Source organism: Hemiscyllium ocellatum, chromosome 2 (assembly GCF_020745735.1).
Source record: "Hemiscyllium ocellatum isolate sHemOce1 chromosome 2, sHemOce1.pat.X.cur, whole genome shotgun sequence".
Lineage (NCBI taxonomy): Eukaryota > Metazoa > Chordata > Chondrichthyes > Orectolobiformes > Hemiscylliidae > Hemiscyllium > Hemiscyllium ocellatum.
Genome location: NC_083402.1, coordinates 29498388 through 29516599, shown reverse-complemented (window position 1 = coordinate 29516599; position 18212 = coordinate 29498388). Strand labels below are relative to the sequence as shown.

The following is an 18212-nucleotide window of genomic DNA, read 5'->3' as shown; positions in this document are numbered from 1 at the left end:
TAGGGAGATGATGAAATATGGGAGTAAGCTAGCTAATAAGAAAATGTTGTGTAAGAGTTATTTTTATATGTCTGAAAGGTGAGGCTGGAGATGCAGTAATGGCAAACAAAGAAATGGCAGAGAAACTGAATAGGTACCAAAAGCATACCCAAACTTTGAGAGAATCAGAGGTGATTGTAATGGCTGTCACTAAGGAGAAAGTGCTGGGAAAGCTGAAAGGTCTAAAGGTGGATAAATCACCCAGACTGGATGGACTATACCCTCGAGTTCTGAAAGAGATAGCTGTGGAGATTGCAGAGACATCTTTCAGCAATAGCTGGAGTCGAGGAGAGTCCCAGAAGAGTGGAAAATGGCTAACGTAACACCTCTGTTTATGAAAGGAGGGAAGCAGAAGACTAGAAACTATTGACGAGTTAGCCAGACTTTGGTCATCCCTGTATGATTTTAAGAGTCCATAATTAAGGATGAGATTGTGGAGCACTTGAAGTGCATGGAAAATAGTGTGGAGTCAGCACGGCTTCATCAAGGGGTGGTCATGCTTGAAAAATTTGTTAGAATTCTAAATCAAATGTTTAGACATAGGAGAGCCAATAGATGTGATTTATTTGGATCTCCAGAAGGTCTTTTAACAAGGTGCCACACAGGAGGTTGCTAAATAAGATAAGAGATCAAGGTATTCGAGGCAAGGTACTGGCATGGATAGAGGATTGACTGACTGGTAGAAGGCAGGAAGGAGGGATAAAGGGGTCTTTTTCAGGAATGCAGCCATTTCCACAAGGGTCCATGTTGGGTCCACAACTGTTTGTCATGCATTAATTATCTGGGCAAAGGGGCTGAAGGCATTTTTGCTAAGATTGCAGAAAACACAAAGATAAGTGGCTGGACAGGTAGTGTTCAGGAAGAGGGGAGGCTGCAGAAGGACTTGAACATGTTTGGCAAGCGAGCATAGAAATGGCAGATTGAATACGAAGTGGCAAAATATGAGGATATGCACTTTGGTAGGAAGAATAGAGACTTAGAAAATAATCTAAATGTGGACGGCTTCAGAAATCTGACCTGAAAAGGGACTTGGGAGTTCAGGATTCTCTTAAGGTTAACATGCAGGTTCAGTTGGCAGTTAAGAAGACAAATGCAATACTGGCATTCATTTTCAAGAGGGCTAGAAAACAAGAGCAGAGGTGTACTGCTGAGGCTGTATAAGGCTCTGGTCAGGGCACATTTGGAATCTTGAGAGCAGTTTTGGGCCCCATATCTAAGGAAAGATGAGTTGTCTTTGGAGTGGTCCAGAAGAGATTTTCAAGAGTAATCCTGGAATAAAGGACTTGTCATGTTATGAGCAGTTGAGAACTCTGGATCTGTACTAAAGCTTAGAAGGATGAGGGGTGATCTGATTGGAACTTGCAGAATTTAAGAGGCCTGGACGTAGTGGATGAGGAGAAGATTTTTCCACTAGTAGCAGAGACTAGAATCTGAGGGTACAACCTCAGTGAAGGGATAACCCTTTTTGAACCGAGATGAGGAATTTATTTATGCAGAGGATTGAATCTGTGGATCTCATTGCCATAGTTGGCTGTGGAGGCCAAGTATTTAAGACAAAGGTAGATTCTTTATTAGGAAGAGGTTCAAGGATTACAGGAAGAAGGCAGGAGAATGGGATTGGGAAACATATCAGCCACAATCAAATGGTGGAGCAGACTCAGTGAGTTGAATAGTTTAATTCTGCTCCTAGATTTTATGTTCTAAATAGTTTAGCAAAGAGCCAAACAGACCAGCAAATTTCAAACAGTGTCTTCACCATAATCTCCGAAGAGACCATCTTAGCAGATTGGAGGAAATCGAGACAAAGCTAAAGACAGCCAGCATCTCTCACTGGTAGAAACCATCCACTACAAGACCAGGAAACACAAAGCCTGTTTTGGCAAAAATGACCATGTCATCCAAGACCTGACCAGGAAAAAGAGGAAAGCTCTCTGTGCCTGACAAAATGACACTACCAGCGAGACAAGGAGCAGAAGTCATCAAACAGCAATGGCTGAGCTACAAAGAAGAACTAAGGAAATAAAGAATCAGTGGTGGTCTGAGAAGGCTCAGGTAAGCAAGTCCATGCTGACAAGCATGACACCCAGGCTTTCTTCAGTGCCACCAAAGCAACATAAGGATCTAACAGCCTTGGCCTCAAACCAGTGCGGAATAAGGATGGCATCCTTTTCAGAGACAGAGTAAACATTATCCTCTAATGGAGAGAGCACTTCAAAGAATGCATAAACTGACTATGATGTGTTTTGAGGTTGGCAGCTGCAAGGCTGATTGTTCTGCAAGGCTCAGTGTCTGGACCACAGCTTTTCACTTTATGCATAAACAATCTAGATGAAGGAACTGAGGGCATTCTGGCTAAGTTTGCAGATGATACAAAGATAGGTAAAGGGGCAGGTAGCATTGAGGAGGTGGGGAGGCTGTAGAAGGATTTGGACTGATTAGGAGTGGGTAAAGAAGTGGCTGATGGAGTACAAAGTGAGAGAGTCTGAGGTCATGTACTTTGGTAAGAATGGAGTCTCTGGCTAGTTTCTAAATGGGGAGAAAATTCCGAAGTCTGAAGTGCAAAGAGACTTGGGAGTTCTAGTCCAGGATTCTCTCAGACTTCCAGGTTGAGACAATAATTAGGAAGGCAAATGCAATCATGGCATTTATTTTGAGATGATTTAAATATAAAAGCAGGGATGTACTTCTGATACCCTATAAGTCTCTGGTCAGATCACATCTGGAGGACAAAGGAACCTCGATTATCCGAAGACAATGGGCGGGCAGTTTTTCGTGCAGAAAATCGATGATTCGGATAATTGATTTGACCTTAAACAAAGAATGCAGTACCACATGTAAATGCGTTAAACAGCATGTTTCGAGTCTTTATTTCATTCATTCGCTAAAATTTTGTACAAACACTGACTATCGCTTAAAAATTCTTGAATTTTACAAGTCAGATCACTTTTTGTGTACCTGTACAGTAAATAAAATTCATTGAAGTGGAGGTCAGTGATTATTTTTGAATAAAATATCCAACCACTATTGCTTAAGATGATGCTGTCTTTTTTTTTGCGAATGATAACATTTGGCAAAGATGCATCAACTTAATGACATCGACTTTGTCTTGTGTTTCATATCATTCAATGAAAAATTGCAAACTATCGAAAGCTTTGTTAATGGGGTCTGAAGGAAATTTTGATTTCTGATTTTCCTTACCATCCACAGCATCCATACTTTCCCACTGTTCTTATGTGACTATGTTGACTATCTGATCATTGCTGAATATCTCTATTCTGATGTTGTTGCCACAGTTCACTCAAGCATCGATCTCGGCCTCTACAAAGTCTCCTAATCCCAGCTGTCTGCAGTTTTCGATGTCAGTGGTTAGCCTTTGATCTGGATGGGTGTCCTCTTCACTGTCATGGCGACCAACACACAAGCCATTGTATCAACCCTCTGCAATTGTCGATGGCTTGATGCAGTTCCAATCATAAACAAAGCGTCCTTGACTGTGAATGCCTTCATAATTTCTTGCACTCATTTCTCTGCATTGTCTGCACACAACATGTTACGGCGATTATATTTTTTCATTGTTGTGATGATTTCTCAATCGAGTGGCTATAACCTTGAAGTGATGTTTGGTGGTGATAACAAACACTTGATAGCTCCATCTGCTGATTCTAACTGGCTGCCTTTCACAGTGTGTGCCCCCGTGTTGTCAACAAGCAGAAGGGTGCATTGCTCGAGTCCACGCTTGCCAAATGTGACCTGACAGCAGATACAAAATCTTCATAGGTCCAGTTTTTTCATCCTGGATCCATCATCCATGCTTATTTTGTGTTTTGTATTTCACTGGAGATGAGTTCCTATTACAGTTCTTGAAGCAATCTTGATTAGCATATTGCCCGATACAGACAAACGGCAATTTGAGTGCTGGTGGCGTTGACACAGGGAAGATTGTGATGTGATCCTTCTGCACTTTATGTCCCGACGCCTGTTTTTCTGTGGTGGATGCAAATGTTTTGTTTGGCAGTGCACACCAAAACAATCCACTTTCATCATTGTTGTACAATTGTTCAGTTTCATACTTTCCTTCATGAATAAAGGATTGCAGTTTCTGGCTGTTGCCTTCCACAGTGCTATAATCTATGGACTTCTGTACTCCAAGAATGCTGAGGTGTCTAATGCCGTGATGATGTTTGAAGCACTATAACCAGCCCAATGATTCGCTGGGGCCAGATACGGGAATTCCCTTTCACGCTGCTTTGCAAGCCACAAAAGTACAGCTCGGTCAAGTTACTCGACCTTTGCTGGCTGCATGGATTTTCTTTTAAAGCATTTGAGGTGTCACTTCGGCTGATTAATTTCTCAATCGCCGGTCTTGCTTGCCTGATGTCGGATGCTGTTGCTATCCCAATGTTGTGTTCCTGTGCCTTTTGATGCCTTTTCACCATGATCCAGACGCTGTAAAATCTCGCTTTTCTGTTCAATTATCACTGCGATCCACTTTCTCTTCACAGATATGGTAAGTACATATAACAAACTCGATCAGTTTTACCAAATACGAACCTGGAACAAAGTCGTAGAGGGAATAAAGACACCACTGATTTTGTCATGCATTTTAAATCCTTCAGCATGTCAGCCATTTTTGTGTTAAAATTAACATAACACTGCTACAATTGACTGACATTGGTGCACCAATGTCATTAACACCTCTTTGCGGCAACGTTTGCATACCTTCGATACAGGTATTCCTCAGTTAAACTAAGGAAGCGATCGTTGCACCATTGTCAGTTAAAATTAATTTAAGACTGCTACAATTGACTGACTGAGATTGGTGCACCAATGTCATTAACACCTCTGCTGCAATGCTTGCACATCTTCTTCAGTGCGGGTTACCCTCATTTACCCTGTTCTATAAACAAAAGATGCAATCGTTGCACCATTGTTTGTAACACCACTTTGTTGTAATGGTTTCACGGGACCTTCATATCCTGTTTGGAAAATCCGATGTTCAGATAATCGAGGTTGCTCTATATTGTGTGCAGTTTTGGGCCCCATATCTCAGGAAGGATGCACTGGCCCTGGAGCATGTTCGGGGGAGGTTCACAAGAATGGTCCCAGGAATGAAAAGCTTAACATATGCGGAACATTTGAGGACTCTGGGTTTATACTCAATGGAGTTTAGAAGGATGAAGGGAATCGAATTGAAATATATTGAATGACCTGAGCAGAGTAGATATTGGGAAGATGTTTCCATTGATAGGAGAGACTAGGACCTGAGGGCATAACCTTAGAGTAAAGGGAAGACCTTTTTACAATGGAGAAACTTCTTCAGCCAGAGAGTGGTGAATCAATGGAATTCATTGCCACAGAAGGCTGTGGAGGCCAGGTCATTGACTGTGTATTTAAAACTGAGATAGATAGGTTCTTGAGTATCAAGGGTTATGGGGAGAAAGTGGGAGAATGGGATTGAGAAACTTATCAGCCATGATTGTAGGATGGAGCAGACTTGATGGGCTGAATGGCCTAATTTCTGATCCTATGTCTGATCATCTTCTGGTAATCTCCCATCCAAGATAATCTTGGATTCTCATGTTGTGTGGTAGAGGTTGAAGCCTCTGATCGTGAAGAATGGATAAGTTGCAGGAGTAGGTGGGATTGTAATGGAGATATTCAAACTTGGAGGAGCAGAGTTTAGTCGTCATCTCCATTCTCCTGAAAATCTGGAACAATGAAGAAAACCTTGTTGTTCACAGGAATACTGTCATCACCACCATCTGCACAAAGTACTAAGGAAATTCCCCACTCTCCATCAATGGAAGATCATCGCTTGAATTTGCACTAGGCACCTTCTCCCAATCTCTGAGGAAATCCTTCCTGAAAAGTCCGTGTGGCTTCCAATCAAACCATGGAAATAGTGATTTGATTTTCACTGCTCGGCAACTCCAAGAGAAATGCCAGGAACGACACCAACCATTCTACGTGGCCTTCCTCGATCTGACCAAGGCTCTGTCAGTTGGTAGGTGCTTTGGAAGACCGAGTCAAAGACCAGATGTCAGTGAAATTCATCAACACCCTCTGCCTTTTCCATGGCAAGATGTCAGCGACAGCCCTCACTGACGGTAAAATGACAGAATCCTTTGAGATCAAGCATGGATGTGTCATCGCCTCCACCCTTTTTTCTCCATCTTCATTGCCACCATTCTTCTTCTTGTCATGAACAAATTTCCCAGTGGTGTGGACATTGACTACATGTTGGACAGAGAGCTTTTCAACCTCCAGTCGGTTGCAGTCTAAGAAGATAACAACACTGACCTTGCTCATCGAACTTCATGTGGTCACAACGTCATCTCTACTCTCTTGGAAGAGAATTTTCAAGCCTTGCTTAAGGCCTCTGTGGAAGTATACTGAAGAATTGGTCTCAGCCTCAACTTCAAGAAGACCTGAGTCCTTTACCAACCAAGTCAGGTTCCACTCCACCCTCCGTTCAGATCAACAGAGAAATTCTCCTAAACATGGGATATTTCTCCTACCTGGGAATCTATCTCTCGATGCTGACATCGGCATGGAGTTTCAACTTTACATCCAGTCTATGGGTGCCACATTTGAATGTTTAAGGATGTGAGTTTTTCAAAAACCTGGTCCATGCTGATACTAAGATACTGGAGTATCAGGCAGTCATGCTAGGGGCGGCACAAGTGCTCAGTGGTTAGCACTGCTGCCTCACAGCACCAGGGATCCAGGTTCAGTTCCAGCCCTGGGAAACTGTCTGTGTGGAGTTTGCACATTCTCTCTGTGTCTGTGTGGGTTTCCTGTTGGTGACCTGGTTTCCTCCCACTATCCAAAGATGTGCAGGTTGGTTGAATTGGCCATGCTGAATTGCCCATTGTCTTCAGGTTAGGTTAGGTGCATTAGTCAGGGGTAAATGTAGAGGAATGGGGAATGTGATACTCTTTGGAGTGTCAGTGTGGATTTGTTGGGCCTGTTTCCACACTCTAGGGATTCTATGATTCTACTCTATGATCCTCTGATTCTTCTGTCTGGCTCAGAAACCTGGACTACATATAAATAGCAGCTTGAGACCCTTTAAGTACCATCAATGCTGTTTGAGATGTCCTCCAGCTGATGCAGTGAATCCAGGTGAACTAACATCAGCCTCCTTGAAGCAGCCAATCGCGCCAGAATCAAGGCCACTATCATCCAAAACCAACTGCACAGGACTGGCTATGTGCTCGGGATGCCTGAGATCCGACTACCCAAGTAAATCCTCTTCACCTAGCTCAAGGAAGGCACTCTGACAAGAGGAGGGAAAGGAAAAAGCTTCAAAGATTCCTTGAAGGCTTCCCTCAAGAAATGCAAAATAGACATCAACTCCTGAGAGATCCTTTCTCAGTTGTTGAGAACCCCTGTCAACAAAAGGAAGCACAGAAAAGGAACTGGATAAAGGAATGCCAATGATCTCCAGGCCAAGGTCCGCTTCCAGCTCCCTAAAAACCTTCCAAATGTGTGGTTGGTGATACAGTTCTCGGATCCATAAGGGCCCACAGAAACTATGACCAGTGACACAATTTTCCTATGTGGACAATCCTACTTGTTAGCAAGTGATTGCTGATAACAATTCCCACAGAGATTTATTCAGTTTTCTTTTAGTTAAAGATTAACCCTAACTTCATGTCTTTTTTTTTGTAATCTTTGCTTTTATTAATTAGGCCAAGAATCTCGTTTCCTTTTTTTTTGTGAGACAATCTGTCAACCTGTTCTCCGGTTTGTGTAGATACACATCTATGTAGTATTGCCACTTCAAAAGTATGCCAATTAGCTCATATTTCCCATGCACATTCTTCTTATCAAAGCCTTTACAATTTGCTACTTAAATTTCACCCTCAGTGCATTTTTCCTATTTCACCAGTGTCTATGTCATCCTGAAGTCTACCATTATCCTTATTCCTTAGTACAGTTCTGAATTTTGCAAAGTTGGACCATATACTTTTTCTGCCCAAATCTTGGTCATTAACCAAAATATTGAGTGACTTAACCGCAATGAGCATTTGCTGTCCAGTTTGTTGAAAGTCCTATTCTAGCGATGCAATTTTTTTGTTTCCTCTTTCTCTTTCCCCACCCGGCCCACTTCCTTCATTTTCAGCTCACTCTGTAGCTCTCTTTGAAGATTTGAAGATTGTGCTGTTGAATTCCGACAAGAACTAGGTATGGAGTTTTCAGTGTTACAACTGATGTGAAATGGTGATGGCCTCCACTTATAACTGGGGACACAAAATTATAGTAATCGCAAATGGTTAAAAGGGAGTTTGGGAGATATTTGTTTTCCAAGAGGTTTATAACAAAGAATTCCACGTTCTATCATTGAAGCAAAATTCTTGACTTTTTTTTTGGAAGAGAAACTAAGCTTATTAGTTGGAAAGTTTGGATATTTTAAAGGAATGCTGAGCGCATTATAGGGTAGATGACAGTTGAAAATGTGTTGCTGGTTAAAGCACAGCAGGTCAGGCAGCATCCAAGGAATAGGAAACTCGACGTTTCGGGCATAAGCCCTTCATCAGGAGATGAGACAAGAGGTGAGGTATGTGGTGGAAGCTGGGAGAAAAAGCTGTGAACTTAATGGGCTACATGTCTTCATTGTGAAGTGTAATATTCAATTGTTTTATCCTTGTCATCATCATTTGCTTCTAATACCAAAGCTGTAGATTTGTCATTTGAAAAGATAATCCATGATTTGTATCACAGATCCTCTGATGTCTGTTTACATGCTCTTGTCAAATCAAGTTAGCATGTGGAAATATGTGTTGGGAAAACACAACTTGGCCTTAAAATTAACATACAATAAGAACTTGCATTCATATATTGCATTTTCATATAGTAAAACAGACCAGACTGGTTATCACTCAGAAATTCTGCTTTTGCAAAAGTGACCTAGATGGATCAGTTAGTTTATCACCTTTAAATCCTTGTGAATTATTTTTAATCAACTTGTCCCATCAAAGTGTATTATAATGTTTCAAACTGAGAATTGATGTTTGCTTTTTGATCTTTGCTTTAAAGGTAATGGTCCTTGTTTGGGGTCAAGGAGACCAAATCAGCCTTACGAGTGGATATCCTATCGAGAAGTAAGTAATTTTTGTTCTTTATTCTGCGAGGATATTAATAGATATTAGGGCAGCACAGTGGTTAGCACTGCTGCCTCACAGCGCCAGAGATCCGTGTTCAATTCCCGCCTCAGGCGACTGTGTGGAGTTTGCACATTCTCCCCATGTCTGCGTGGGTTTCCTCTGGGTGCTCCGGTTTCCTCCCACAGTCCAAAGATGTACAGGTCAGGTGAATTAGCCATGCTAAATTGCCCGTAGTGTTAGGTAAAGGGATATGGGTGGGTGGTGCTTCGGTGGGTCGGTGTGGGCTTGTTGGACCAAAGGACCTCTTTCCACACTGTAAGTAATCTAATCTAATCATATATGAAAATCCAAGGTATGAAAACTTTAATAGGTAAGTTAGGGCCAGGTATTGTTTGGCCTAAAAGGTTTGAGGAAATCTGTTGACTGCGGGGCATATTTTCCGCTTACAGGGTAACTGAACCCAAAATGTTAACGCTGACCTCTGTCCATTGATACTGCCACACCAGCTGATCCTTTCCCACAATTTTTTTTTTGGAAATTGAATTGGAGCTGTTTGGTGATCCATCAGAAGTTTTTGACAGGAATAACCAATCGTATACTGGATTGTTTTAAAATCATAAACTGATCCTCCTTTTGTGACTGTCTGCTACTGAACATCTGAAGTAGTTTCTTTCTGAATCAGTCCTAAACTGGAGTAACTCTGGAAATAGTTTCTCAAACCATCCTGGCACTCTTGCCTCTAGGGTCTCCTAAAGATCTATCCTTGGCCCTTTATTACCATCAGAAAATGTGGAGTCAAAATTAATGTGTACTTTAATAAAACTTTACTAAATGAAGGCTAATCTTGATGGTATTCGGCAAGAACTTTCAAAAGCTGGTTGGGCACAGATGTTTGCAGAAAAGTGGACAGCTGGAAAATGGGGGGAGCCTTCAGAAATAGGATAACGAGAGTCCAGAGACAGTATATTCCTGTTAGGGTGAAAGGAAAAGCTGGTAGGTGTAGGGAATGCTGGATGGCGAGAGAAATTGAGGGTTTGGTGAAGAAAAAATATATCAGGTATAGACAGGAGAAATCGAGTGAATCCTTAGAGGAATATATAAGCAGTAGGAGTATGTTTTAAGAGGGAGATCAGGAGGGCAAAAAGGGAACATGAGATAGCTTTGGCAAATGGGGTTAAGGAGAATCCAAAGGATACAAATACATTAAGGACAAAAGAATAACTAGGAAGAGAATAGGGCCCCTCAAAGATCAGCAAGGCAGCCTATGTGTGGAGCTGCAAGAGATGGGGGAGATACTAAATGAATATTTTGGTTGATAGCTGGGCCCATTGCTGAGATATTTGTATCATTGATAGTCACAAGTGAGGTGCCGGAAGAATGAAGGATGGCTAATGTGGTACCACTCTTTAAGAAAGATGGTAAAGTAAAGCCAGAGAGGGGGGAGATACTAAATGAATATTTTGTATCAGTGTTTACTGTGGAGAAGGACATGAAAAATATAAAATGTGGAGAAATGGATGGTGACATCTTGAAAAATGTCCATATTACAGAGAAGGAAGCGTTGGAATGTCTTGAAACACCTAAAAGTGGATCAATCCCCAGGATCTAATCAAGTGTACTCTAGGATTCTGTGGGACGGTAGAAAAGTGATTGCTGGGCCCATTGCTGAGATATTTGTATCATTGATAGTCACAGGTGAGGTGCTGGAAGAGTGGAGGATGGCTAATGTGGTACCACTCTTTAAGAAAGATGGTAAAGTAAAGCCAGGGAACTACAGACTGGTGGACCTGACATCGGTTGTGGGAATTGTTGGAGGGAATCCTGAGGGACAGGATGTACATGTATTTGGAAAGGCAAGGACTAATTAGAGATAGTCAGCATGGCTTTGTGCATGGGAAATCACGTATCACGAACTTGATTGAGTTTTTTGAAAAAGTAACAAAGAGAATTGATGGGGACAGAGCAGTGGACGTGATCAATATCGACTTCAGTAAGGCATTTGACAAGGTTTCCTCATAGGAGACTGGTTAGGAAGATTGATCTTGTGGAATAAAGGGAGAACTAGCCATTTGGATACAGAATTGGCTCAACTGTAGAAAACAGAGGGTGGTGATGGAGGATTGCTTTTCAGACTGGAGGCCTGTGACCAGTGGAGTGCCTCAAGGATTGGTGCGGGATCCACTACTTTGCATCATTTATATAAATAATTTGGATGTGAGCATGAGGTATAGTTAGTAAGTTTGTAGATGACACCAAAATTAGAGGTGTAGTGGACAGTGAAGAAGGTTAGCTCAGATTACAATGGGATCTTGATCAAATGGGCCAATGGGCTGAGGAGTGGCAGATGGATGTTAATTCAGATAAATGTGAGGTGCTGCATTTTGGGAAAGCAAATCTTAGCAGGACTTATACATTTAATGGTACGGTCCTGGGGAGTCTGAGACTTTGGAGTGCAGCTTCATAGCTCCTTGAAATTGGAGTTGCAGTTAGGTAGGATAGTGAAGAGGGCATTTGTTATGCTTTCTTCTATTGGTCAGAGTATTGAGTACAGGAGTTGGGAGGCCTTGTGGCTGTGCAGAACATTGGTTAGGCCACTTTTGGAATATAGCATGCACTTCTGGTCTCCTTCCTATTGGAAGGATGTTGTGAAACTTGAAAGGGTTCAGAAAAAATTTACAAGGATATTGCCAGGGTTGGAGGATTTGAGTTGAAGGGAGAAGTTGAATAAGCTGAGGCTGTATTCACTGGAGCATTGTAGGCTGAGGGGTGACCTTACAAATCATGAGGGGCATGGATAGGATCACAGAGAAAGTCTTTTCCTGCGGTGGAGGAATCCAAAACTAGAGGGCATAGATTTAGGGTGAGAGGGGAAAGATAGTAAAAGGGACCTAAGGGGCAATGTTTTTCATGCAGAGGATGGCACGTGTATGGAATGAGCGGCCAGAGGAAGTGGTGGAGGCTGGTACTACAGCATTTAAAAGGCATCTGAATGGGTATATGAATAGGAAGGGTTTAGAGGGATATGGGCCAAGTGTTGGCAAATGGGACTAAATTAGGTTAGGATATCTGGTTGGCATGATTAACTTGGACTGAAGAGCCTGTTTCCATGCTGTACATTTCTATGATTCTACCTAGCTTTACCTCCCTGACGTCTCCAATACCTTTATGTTGTAAGACTACTTTCTTATATCTTTGATATGGAGGTGCCGGTGTTGGACTGGGTTGGATAAAGTTAAAAATCACACAACACCAGGTTATAATTCAACAGATTTATTTGGAATTACTAGCTTTCAGAGTGCTGCTCCTTCATCAGGTAGCTGTGAAACAGGATCATAAGATACAGAATTTATAGCAAAAGATTATAGTGCCACACAACTGAAACAATACATTGAACAAACCTAGATTGCTGTTAACTCTTTTTTTTAGAATGGGTTACATGTTTTGGTCTATTAATGTAAAATTCCCAGAACTTCTTCCAAGTCACATTCTCGAGATAAACTTGAGGTTTTATATAAAAACAGGTGACATCTCAGCTTAGACAATACGGTAAAGGTGTGCGGTTAAAGTCCATTTGTATTCCAATCTTGAGACAGACTGGTTGTATTTCCAAAGTAGGAATTTATAAAGTATTACATGGATTGACTGCCTGCAGATTGTGCACTTTTTGAGCAAAATAAAATGTACCAGCAAATGCAAATTTGTGTGTGTGTGTGTGTGTGTGTGTGTGTGTGTATTACATTTGCAGATACATTGTATTAGTTAATCCGTATAACATTTTATGAATTCCTGCTTTGGAAATAAAACCAGTCTGACTCCAGGTTGTGTTACAGACAGACTCTAACCTCACACCTTTTAACGTATTGTCTGAGCTGAGATGCCACCTTTTTATTTATAAAACCTTAAATTATCTCACGAATGTGACTTGAAAGAAGTTCTGGTATCTACATATTAATGAAACGAAACCTGCAATCCATTCTAAAAGATGAAATCTAGGTTTGTTCAATATCTGGCATCAGTTGCATGACACTGTAATCTTTTGCTATAAATTCTGTCTCTTATGATCCTGTTCCACGATACCTGATGAAGGAGCAGTGCTCCGAAAGAGAGTACTTCCAAATAAACCTGTGGGACGGTACCCCTGATGTGTGATTTTTAACGTTCTTATATTTTGGATTAGCTACAATTCACTTCAGCTAAACTTTGTGAGAGCTATTTGGAAATTCTTTGCCCTAGCCACAAGCTCCATACCATTGCCAATGATTCCTTTTCCCTCTGCAAACAATGACTGAGACTGAAGGAGGTTACAAGCAACCTGAGTCAGCTTCTAGCCCTATTTTTCCTTTCCTTCACACTGCCACCCTCCAACTCTAGAACATCACCCACCCTCCCACCTGCTTAAGTCCAACTAGGTTTCATTGTGAGTGCTGGAGAATATAAAATGTAGTCGTGACCATGAATTTGAACCATAATATTTCAGTTTTTCTTCATTCTTTTGAATCAGGTCGGTGTCACTGGGTAGGCTAGAATTGAATGTTGCCATCCTGAATTATACTTGAGAAGAGAAAGTAGGGTGGGGGCATATGCTGACCCAGACAGCAAGCGCTCATGTCCTGCAAGAGAACTACTTAAAAACTGAGGTCTTGATTTAGAGTGTTGTCTGAATTCTTGAGCTCCATACTACTGCTGCAACAACTCACATTCATTTACCTTTAAAATATATTGTCCAAGAACTTCATAAAAATGTTATCAGCCAAAATTTGAAACTAAGCTACAAAAGAATATTAGTACAGTTAATGAGAAGCTTGGTCAGGGAGATCAGCTTGGAGAAGGGTTGCAAAGAAGCTAAGGGAGGTGATGTTTATGGAGGAAATTCTGAAGGTTGGGGTCTAGGCAATTGAAGTCTATTTTAAAAGTGATATGAAATCTATTCTCTGGTCAAATGGTTGAAGTAGAAATGTTATGATTTGCTTGTAGCTTTCTCAGTCTTTAAGTAATACAATTGATATATTATTGATTGAAAGAAATGGAACTCACATTTCATAAATGGAAAATGATTGAATTATGCATTTGCATGCTTTGTAAACTATACGCTGCAAACAAATCATTGTATTCTACCACATAAATTTAAAAATAATTTGGAACCTGGGATAATAGGACCATCACGTTTTTGAGGATTTAAATCTTACTGATGTAGTTTTTCTTTTCTCTGTGTAAATAGTTACATTACCAAACAGGAAAATTAAATGGTTTGCGTTCATGTTCCTTATATTGGCTTTTAGGTTATGTCCAGAGCAGAACATGTGGGTTCAGGATTATTCACCCAAGGGTACAGACCAGGGAATAACCAATTTATAGGAATATTTGCACAGAACAGACCAGAAGTAAGTATTTTTCATTTTGGAGCTTATTGTTGAAATCTGTAGCTTTTCTTTGTTGTTACATGGTGTACGGATATCATTGGCAAGCTGGTGCTTGTGGCACATCTCAAATTGTTTTTGAACTGAGTGGCTTTTCAGAGGGTAATTTAGATTTCTCCTTTTCATGGGTCTCTGGAGTAACCAGACTGGGTAAGGTTGGAAGGTTCCCTTCCTTAAATGACATTAATGAATGAGATGGGTTTTATCCAAAAAAGATTAGAATTTTTTAATTCCAGGTTTTATTGAATTCAAATTTCATATTTACCATAGTGGGATTTGAACCAGTGTCCCCATAGAATTAGCCTGAATTGCCAGTCCAGTAACATTATCACCACACCACATCACTGTGATCATGTGTGAATCTAAAGTACATGGATGTTTATCACACCTTTGACACATGACATGCAAATATATTTAATAGTCTTTATTATCTGTTCCTAAAGTGTCAGGTATGAGACATTATATATGTAAGCTTCACTAGAAAGTAATCCATTAAAAGTCTGGAAGTAGACAGCTGATCCACATAATTCCAAAAGTCTAGAGGGACAGCTTACAGTTCTGAAAAAAAAAGCATGTTTGAAACCCACCAGATCTTATCCTTTTCTCTCCCTACTTCCCTCACAATATGAAACCTGGAAGAATATGCCTGGGATCAGACAGATAAATTGACCTCTTTGAAGGGCTCCATTAATCTCCTTTCAATCTTGAATTGCCTTGAATTTATGGTTGATATTGAACTATTGAACATTTTGGGTCTCAACCATCTGAGCAACAGTCCTAACAAACTCTGAGAAAGAGTGAGCAGCCGTAACACCTACCCTGATTTCTCATTTAATGTCAAACTTAAAGGAGATTATGTAGTAAACATTGTAGCCTCACTTTATCCAACTGTGGAAAATTGGCTGAATTAGCACATATCCATCTTCACGGTAGGGAATTATGGTCACTACCTTTTTATCAATAGATGAATAGCTGGTGAAGTGATAAAACTATGTTAAGTGACTGTGCCCAAATGTATTTGCTCCTACATTTCCTGAATACATTGTGCAGAATAATTATTCCAAAATATTGCATTTTCTTAGTAGTGTAGAACTTATACATTTCTAAAAGAAGTTAAGACTTTGAGTTTCATCCTGCATTCATCAGAAATATGCACAAGAAATAGATTTGAATAATGGACCACCATTTTATACAGCATGAGAGAGGGTACTGATTGGCTGGAACATCATTAACCTGGAGATACAACAAGGAGAGTTAACTGTTCTTCAACAGTTCTTAATCTTCATTCTCAGACTAGGCAGATGGATTATGATTGGTCACAGTGTTGCCATAGAGTTTGACTGTCTTCTTTATGCCTTTTTGTTTTAAAAAATGCATGTATAAATTCTTTTTACCACCCTAAACAGGATATTGTGTATTTAATTTATACAATGTGAGCCTGAATGGTGATCTTAAATCGGTTTCCAGTTTAACTCTTAGCACAATCTCATTCACAATTACCATCGTGAAGTGTGATTCTGCTGTTGGATTCTGCAACTATTCTTGTTGTATCTTCATGTTAGTGATAGCCCAACGAATCAGCAGCCTTTTCTCATGCTGTATAGAATTGAGTTCCTTTGTTCAATTATGTTCCTTGTGTCCTAGCTCTAATGAGTGGAAGATGTAAACCAAAACCTTTGGTCTTATTTCCTTTTAGCAACGATTAGTATTTTCTCTTGATCTATTTAGAATTTGTCCCAATGACAAGAACATTGCTACAACAGTTTAGTGATTCTGCATAGGTATAATTTTAATAGGGAAAATCCTGACCATAGTTGCCTTCTATGTGCAGTTTGCTCTTCATTGGTCTGTACCTGAATGATTTGTAACTATATTGAAATGTTAGTTTTTGTATTTTTAGTGCAGTTGTTAAATTGACCTCTGAGTCTATGATCAACCCATCCAACTTGCTCCAGAAGGGGTAACTACATGCCTAACAGGTGGTGGTTTAAATATTTAACCAGGTAATCGGTCAGCTGAATGTTGATGTAGCTGAGCATGCATTTCTAATGATAAACACTCTCCCACCCACTTTAGTGGGTTATTATTGAACAGGCCTGTTATACCTACTCCATGGTGGTGGTACCATTGTATGATACATTGGGAGATGAAGCTATTTCCTACATCTTAAACAAAGGTAGGTTTTTTTAAACAAATAATTTAATTTCATTATTTTCGAACATGCCTGTGCATTTTTTCTCACAGTTCATTCTTTCAGTTCTTGACTCTTCTTAATGGGTTGCATATTATGGGACACCTACTGAAAACATTTTCACTCACCATGAGAATGGCCAGTAGCATTGCAGAATCTCAAGGTAAATGCCATAGTACAAATATGTGAACCTAACAAAGGACATGAAGTAGTCATACTCAACAAATGTGATTTCATCACCACGCTGTGCGCAATGACAGTTCTATGTTTGTATCTAGAAGACCATACAGCTACAAGTGTTTTCTGGTGGACTTCTGTAAGGTTGGTAACCTTAGGATTCGTCCTCATGGCTTACTGTATCCACTATGTACAGTCTACCAGTGTCTCTTTATACCCTCTTCTATCTACAATTGGCTCTGCACAGCATGAGTTGGCCAAATGGTTGTGGGAGCTTTTACAACCAGATGTCATTGAGTTTTCCATGTACTCAGTGAAGGATTCCTTCATAATTGCTAAGACTATTACACAATTTCCATATTGAGAGCAATAGCATCTCCATGTACTCTTTTAATACTGCTTGCTTATTCACCAACATAACGCTCAAAGAAACTATTGACATTTGCACCATGTCATTATGTCATAGATTCAGACACTGGTGATACATATAGATTACAAAGTACATCAAACTTATGAACTTTGAAACTTGTGTAATTGAGTTAAGTTACAGTGATACCATGCACACCCAAATGGATGTTGTCCTGGGATCCTCTTTAGGTCCAGACTTTGCTAAGATCTTTGATGGAAAGACTACTGATTTGCTACCACTTGTATATGTTAAATATGTAGACTCCATGCTGGTGATATTTGAATCTGCAGCTGCATCAAAGAATTTCTTTGCATAGTTTAATAAACTTCATGCTACCCTCAAATTTATCATTTGAAATGGAACAATCAAGTGACTTTCCTTTCCTCAGTGTGTTGGTTGAGAAGTCTGACAATGAATTCTCAACACTATCCACCAAAAGCCTGCATTCACTGGTCATCATACATGTAGAAATTTCTGTAGTTCCACACTTACATGATCAATCTTCTTGACAACCTCATAAGTAGAACCCAAGCCATTTGCTCATTGTGTAAGCTTGATAGGGCATATTGATACAACCTTGTGTGACAACAGATATCTAATCAAATCATTTGTGTATCATGAAAATTTAGGAAAAGATTATTTTCACCACATTTTGGCTCCGAGCAGCGCAACGGGTCCAAGGTTCCTCCAAGGATCCACATACACGAAAAAGTCTGTCAAAGCATTGGTCTTTTAGGAATGCACACCAAAAGAAGAATTAATGGGAGTATTGGCCATGAGCAGCACCCAGATTACCTCAGATTATCCTGAAAGCTTGAACAATAAGTGAAGCTAGCTGCTTCATGTAATAAATCCATAGGTGGTGTTCT

General features: G+C 40.3%; 1 protein-coding gene across 7 annotated transcripts in view; it reads left to right on the top strand.

The window, feature by feature from the left end:
* Positions 1 to 18212, top strand: part of acsl1a (acyl-CoA synthetase long chain family member 1a) — a 151079-nt gene that overhangs the window by 95038 nt on the left and 37829 nt on the right. For all 7 annotated transcript variants that reach the window (XM_060835312.1, XM_060835303.1, XM_060835322.1 and 4 more), the window contains 3 exons: positions 9082 to 9146; positions 14429 to 14530; positions 16643 to 16742. In XM_060835312.1, the coding sequence (XP_060691295.1) occupies positions 9082 to 9146; positions 14429 to 14530; positions 16643 to 16742 (267 nt within the window). The remainder of the gene's footprint in view (positions 1 to 9081; positions 9147 to 14428; positions 14531 to 16642; positions 16743 to 18212) is intronic.